The following is a 7,018-nucleotide window of genomic DNA, read 5'->3' as shown; positions in this document are numbered from 1 at the left end:
TTAATAGAAAAATGACTCTTGGGGCATGATCTCCCCACCCTCACTCCTGCAAGGTAACTAGATTTTTACAGGCAATTCTTTTTCTGCCTGTGGGGTGTGTCCACAATGTTCCTTTTGTTTACAGTGGATCATGCAAGAGGGAATACCTAGGAAGCCTCATTTGACTTTAAGATTAAGGTGTACTTTTCCAATATAATATTTTCTAGAGAGTTCTGCTTTCTACAGATAACGGTCCCCTTGCCCATTGCTACAGCTGATTCATTTATCTTATTTGACTATAGGTCTTTGTGTATATTCTTTACTGATGAGAACTTAGAGAAGAAGAATTAATCTTAGGATGAGCGGACTTCTAAAAAAAAGTGCTTATGGTTTAGTCAGCCTTAAAGAAAGAAAGAAATTCTGCATTTGGGACAGCATAGTTGGACGTAGAGGACATTATGCTAAGTGAAATAAGGCAGACCCAGAAAAAAAGAAAAATGCTGCATGATTTCACTTGTGTATATAATCTCAACATGTGAAACTCATGAAAGCACAGAGTAGAATGATGGTTGTCAGGGCCTGGGAGCGAGCAAAACGGGGCGATGCTCTCCAAGGGGGACAAAAATTCAGTTAAGCAAGATGCGCAAGTTACAGAGATCTAATGTACAACATTGTATCTATAGTTAATGATACTGTAATGTATCCTTGAAATTTGCTAAGAGAGTTGATCTTAAGTGTTCTCATCACAAAAAACTCATAATTACATGAGGTAATGAATATGTTAAATGGCTTGATTGTGATGGTCATTTGACAAGGTAAACATATATGAAAACATCATGTTCTGGGTTAAAATACATGGTTTTATTTTCTGCATCTTTAGAAAATAGAGCATCACATAAAGCTTTGATTACCGCTGACTATGACAAGGTAGAACATACTGAACTTGAGTTACTTAAAAAGGAGTCAGGGGACGCCTGGGTGGCTCAGTTGGTTAACCATCTGCCTTTGGCTCAGGTCATGATCCAGAATCCTGGGATTGAGTCCCACATCCAGCTCCTTGCTCCGCAGGGAGCCTGCTTCTCCCTCTGCCTGCCCTGCTTGTTCTGCCTTCAACAATCCGTGCTTCTGGTCTCTCTCTCTCTTTCTGACAAATAAGTAAATAAATAAAAATCTTAAAAAAAAAAAAGGAGTCAGGCATGGGCAAGAGGTGCTGATATATTTCAAAGAAAGGAAGACCACTTAACATCGTTTTAACTGAATTAGGTTAAGGTGACCATTATGTAGATGGGAGAAAGGTAGGGAGGGAATGAGAGTTTTGCAATGTAAGGATAAGCTCAGAATCTCCCTATCTTCCTTTCACATTTGCCCATATTTCGGTGGTTTGCATTAAAGATGAAAGAATGACTTTCAGCTGTGGCTTAAAACCTTCATGTAAGATTCTTGCAATGTGATTTCATATAAGTTTAGAGGGATTCTTTCTGGTTATTGTATCAGCCAAATAAGAGTTTGTAACTTTCTATACAGAACACATTTTATGGGGGTGCCTGGGTGGCTCCGTCAGTTAAGTAACTGACTCTTGATTTCAGCTCAGGTCATGATCTCAGGGTCATGAGATCTAGCCCCACATCGGCTCTGCACTGGGTGTAGAGCCTGCTTGGGATTCTCTCTCTCCCTCTGCTCATGTGTTCTCTCTCTTTTTCTGCCAAAAAGAAACAAAACAAAAAAAGACAAAACATTTTATGGACTCCCCCAGGTACTCATCACTGTTGCAGCCCAAGGAATGTCTATCCAGTGAGGCACTTTCTGAATTTGGCCTGAGGAGTTTTTAGTCCTCTAGTAATTTTGAGGGGGCTAAGAATAATAATTAGGACTCATATCAGCAATGGTTTGGTTTAAAATGACCCTAAATATAAAACCTATAATGGGAGGATTTCTTAAATTTTCTTCTTGCCCTTCTGCTCCTTTTCTCCTTCTTTTCTTTTTTCTTTTTATATTTATTCATTTATGTTCAGTTAGTTTTCGATGTAGTGTTCAGTGATTCATTAGTTATGTATAACACCCAGTGCTCATCACAAGCGTGCCCTCCTTAATACCCATCACCCCGTTACCCCCTTCCCCTACCCGCCTCCCCTCTGAAACCCCCCAGTTTGTTTCCCGGGGTCCATAGACTCTCATGGTTCATCTCCCTTTCTGATGTCTCCTTCTTTAGATTTCCTTCCTTTCCCCCATGGTCCTCCGTGTTATTACCTATGTTCCACATATGGGTGATACCATATGATACTTGTCTTTCTCTGCTTGACTTACTTCACTTAGCATAATTTCTTCATCTTTTCTCTCCTTGAGTTTACCTAATCCCATGGCTTCAGCCTTTATGGAAAGGATCCCCAAATCTTTTTCTCATGTGTAACCCTCCTCCTTACATTTATTTAGCCTTCATTGGGCTGTTTCCTAACGTGTGCTTCTGCTTCCCTGTCCAGCTAGCAGCCAACCTCACCATGTTCCACCCAAATGTACGCTTTCCATAAATACTCCGAGTTCTTCTTGTTTGTAGTAACAGCATAGTTTATCCCAACACTGAAGCTAGCAGTTTTTGCAACTCTTTTTGTCTATTTCTATCTTCTTTGTAAGAAGTCTGGATGAATCTCCCTTTGCAATGTCTCTTGAGTATGTTTGTCTCTTGGAATTACTGACAGTAACTCTGTTAATTCAGGGCATCTAAAAGTCATTCATAGACTGTTGTAATTGTCTCCCAAAGCTGACCCTGCCTCTAGGCTTTCACATATCAATCCAACTTGCTGGTGCTCACCACGTTAATCTTCCCAAGGGTCTCCATTTTGATGATTTTAATCTGGTGCCAAAAGAGCAATAAAAATCCTGAATGGTTCCCCATGGCCTCCCACAGTGAGCTGAGAAGGACTTTGGCATTTTGGAGCTTTCTAGGCTAATCCAAATCTGCCTTTTTTTTTTTTTTTTAAAGATTTTATTTATTTATTCGACAGGTAGAGATCACAAGTAGGCAGAGAGGCAGGCAGAGAGAGAGGAGGAAGCAGGCTCCCCGCTGAGCAGAGAGCCCGATGCGGGGCTCGATCCCAGGACCCTGAGATCATGACCGGAGCCGAAGGCAGAGGCTTTAACCCACTGAGCCACCCAGGCGCCCCGCAAATCTGCCTTTTGATCTGAGCCTCTGCTGCGGTCCCTGGGGAGAGACATCCGGACCTCTCTGAAAGCCTATGGCAGTCCTCTATGTGACACTGAGGGTGGAGGAAAATATTTTTTCCCTGAGTTCAGTGACTTTGATCTGAAGTGCTCCTACGTGGACACCAGGAGTTCAGCAGCGACCTTCATGGACGTTCCTGGTGTTTTTGCTACAGGTGTGCCAAGAAATACATGGACGCCATGTAAGCCTTTGCCTGTGCGGCAAGAATACCATTGTAGTCAGTAATCAGCACAGGCCCCAGGAAAGATGGAAAAAAGGGATTCTCATTCATTTATTTAATCAAACAAATATTCAATACCTACTATATATCATTCGTATTAGTCTAAGATGCTCCAGAAATAGTGCTGAAGAAAACAGACAAAATCCTTGTCTCTTTAGAACTTAAATTCAAATGTATGTGAGTGTATAAATGTGTGTGTGTGTGTGTGTGTGTTGTGGGAAGACACAACTAACAAACAAATAATGTATAGTATTTCGTATGGCAAGAGGGACTGTGGATGCAGGAAGGAACATCTGCTTTTCTATTTGGGGATGTGCCCGATTAGGCAACCCCAAAAGGTGTGAAAAATGGTATATTCTAAGAAATCAGTGTTCCTATGATGAACTTGGGCTATACATGCACAGTAGATAATGTCTCTTTGCTACAAAGCCTGATCTCTGGGGAAAACACTGGGAGAACCATCTTCCCATTTTAATCAGGTCCCTAGGATTTCCTAATTCATGAAAACCCTTGGGGTCATATTAGCATAGGGCTCTTTGGGCACGGGCAGGGTGCTATTTACTACCCCCTTGTCTGGAGAAAACCACTCTGGTCAAAGCCACTGTCAGAAATCATCATCTGTAAGTCATGGCTCGTCAGAGGTCAGTGTTCTGGTTCCCTCGGTCAAAACAAAAAAGGAACAAAGAAGAAGGATCTCCGTTCCGGGCTGCTCACCTCTGAAATTCATCAGAGCCACTTGTGTCTCCTTGGGAATAAGGGAGAGAGGTTAGCAAGGTCCTATATTGAAGGGTGAGTGTTGATTTGATCTGTCCTATTCTCTTTCTTCCCGGCCTCAGCTATGGCAGCTGAAGATTTGAGATGCCCTCATCTCCTCCCTGTGGAGGCAGCCATGGGCCATTAGGTGGGGCTGGTGGACAGTCAAATCAGGAGTGGAACACAGACTTTGTAGCCCTGATTGGTCACAGGGTTCCTCAGCCTCACACCGAGGGTACTCACCTGTTAGCGTGTTTGATACACATCTTTGAACCACCTCTCAGACTTTACAGTGGAGACAGCAAAGGCACACAGCAGGGTGGCTTTGGGTTCATTCTCTCATTCTGGGTCTCAGTCTCAATATGGGGGGATTGGCGGGGAGAGCTGGTTACTCATTGCAATGTCACCCTTTGTCCTGTTCTGACAGATATGCCTTAGGGAAGAATGGCCGCAGGAAATGACTCTTTAGTAACCGAGTTTATCCTGCTGGGTTTAACACAACAGCCAGAACTCCAGCTGCCTTTCTTCTTCATTTTCTTAGGAATCTATGTGGTCACCATGGTGGGGAACATGGGCTTGATTATTCTGATTGGTCTGAACCCTCACCTGCACACCCCCATGTACTACTTCCTCTTCAACCTTTCCTTCATTGATCTCTGCTTCTCGTCTGTCATAATCCCTAGAATGCTGATGGGTTTTGTAACAGAGAACATCATCTCTTACGCAGAGTGCATGACACAGCTCTGTTTCTTCTCCTTCTTTGTTATTGACGAGTGCTGTATTTTGACGTCCATGGCCTATGACCGGTATGTGGCCATCTGTAAGCCCCTGCTTTACAAGGCCATCATGTCCCATCGGGTCTGCTTCACGCTGATGGCGGGGACATATGCGATGGGGATTGCGGGTGCTGTGGCCCACACTGGGTGCATGCTGAGACTCACTTTCTGCGGTGACAACATCATCAATCATTACATGTGTGACATACCTCCTCTCCTCCGGCTCTCCTGCACAAGCACCTACATCAACGAGCTAGTGGTTTTCATTGTGGTAGGCATCAACGTAATAGTGCCCAGCCTCACCATCTCCGTTTCTTATGCCTTGATCCTCTCCAGCATCTTCCACATCCGTTCTTCCGAGGGCCGGTCCAAAGCCTTTAGTACCTGCAGCTCCCACATCGTTACTGTTTCTCTCTTCTTTGGATCATCAGCATTCATGTATCTTAAGCCATCTGCTGGGTCTCTGGATCAAGATAAAGTATCCACAGTTTTTTATACCATCGTGGGGCCAATGATGAATCCTTTTATCTATAGTCTGAGGAACAAAGATGTTAAAATTGCACTGAGTACAACTTTGAAGAAAAGGATATTCTCATAAATGGAAACTCGGTTAGGTATAGATGCCAAACCTAGGATGGGCACACAATGTATGAAGTTACAGAGAGAACAGTAAACAATCAAAATAGGAATGCAAATGATTCAAATAATAAGGTAAACTGAGTTAATTATGTATAAATCATTTCACAAAGACAATATAAGGAGGAGGAGGACCAGTCCTCTGTCTTTTCATAGAAAGTTAAAAGGAGTTCCTTTGTCATTCTTCAGCTCATTTTCAGAAGTTATAAATTTTAAGTATAAAAGGTTGAATGTTGGTAAATTCAGAAATGGTAAAGTGTAAGATTTTTGACTGAGACATGTCTGGAATTCTTGTGAAGATATGTCATGGGTATATGGACTTGGGTGGACTTGAGATGTGGCCATTCATTCCTTCATTCATTCACTCAATAAACCTCTATTGAAAGGCTGTGGTGGAAATGAGAGAGGTCTATTACATTGCTGTAGGGCATTTTGTTTAAGGAGAGTCCTTTGTTTCCCCAAAGAAGATAAAAATAGAAAGATCCTCTTCTCCTTCTAGTCTCCGGTCTCAAGGGAGTGTGGTAAAGGGAGATTTCCTTCTGATCCTAGATCCTAAGGACAAGAAACTAAGATAACCTTTTTAGAGCCGTCAGGAATAAAAACAAGCCTACACTGGGTTTTCCCTCTTGGAATTTCAGGGCAGGAAATATAGATAATAGGAGAAGCTATATTAGTAGAAGAATTTTTGTCCTTTTCTCAAATAGACTTAAAAATCTCTAATTCTTTTAGCAGTCAGCATTTTCCCTTTATGATTTTCACTGCCCCTTTTGTCTCAGAGGGTTAATGGCGCAAACAGTATAGTTATTCATAGAGACTGAGCATCTATCCTGCACCAGGCTCCATTGTTAAACACTGCAGATATAGTGGTAAGTGAGACAGGCAATGTGTGTGGGCTTATAGGGCACATCGTGTTGTTTGTTTACTTAGTCTCAAGAACTTACAAAGCTCATTTTTGGGGATTTCTTGATCTATTCTGAATGCAAAGTATATCAGACATGTGATTTAAATATTTTCTCCCAATCTGTCTTGTGTTTTCATTCTCTTAATAGTGTCTCTCGAAGAGCAGAGAATTTCAATTTTGATAAATTCTAATGTCTCAATCTTTTCTTATGGATTGACCTTCTGGTTTCATATTTAAGAGATCCTTGGCTCCTCCCAGAGTTCCAAGATTTCTCTGTTATGTTTTCTTCTCTAAGTATTATGACATTTAAATTCATGATCTGTTTTGAATTGCTTTTTCTATATGGTGTGGGCTGTTGATCTGAGTAAAATTTTTGTATTTGGATATCTAATAGTCCAGTATCCTTTGATGAAAAGTAATTCAGATTCAAGATAAGTCAACAGAGATATCTGGGTCCAGAGGTAGTAGTGAAGGAGGGGAGATGTATAGATCTTTGGGCGCTGCTTCTGAGTGAGTTAAGTGAAAGAATGGAATTG

General features: G+C 41.9%; 1 protein-coding gene across 1 annotated transcript; it reads left to right on the top strand.

Moving 5' to 3' along the window:
- Positions 1-4,598: 4,598 nt before the first annotated feature.
- Positions 4,599-5,543, top strand: LOC101693642 (olfactory receptor 8B3-like). The gene is given in 1 exon segment (XM_013054803.2): positions 4,599-5,543. A coding segment is annotated over 1 exon segment (945 nt).
- Positions 5,544-7,018: the final 1,475 nt, after the last annotated feature.

Source organism: Mustela putorius, unplaced genomic scaffold (genome assembly GCF_011764305.1).
Source record: "Mustela putorius furo isolate JIRA1106 unplaced genomic scaffold, ASM1176430v1.1 tig00000460_pilon_pilon_pilon, whole genome shotgun sequence".
Lineage (NCBI taxonomy): Eukaryota > Metazoa > Chordata > Mammalia > Carnivora > Mustelidae > Mustela > Mustela putorius.
This window is presented reverse-complemented; position numbering and strand designations above follow the sequence as displayed.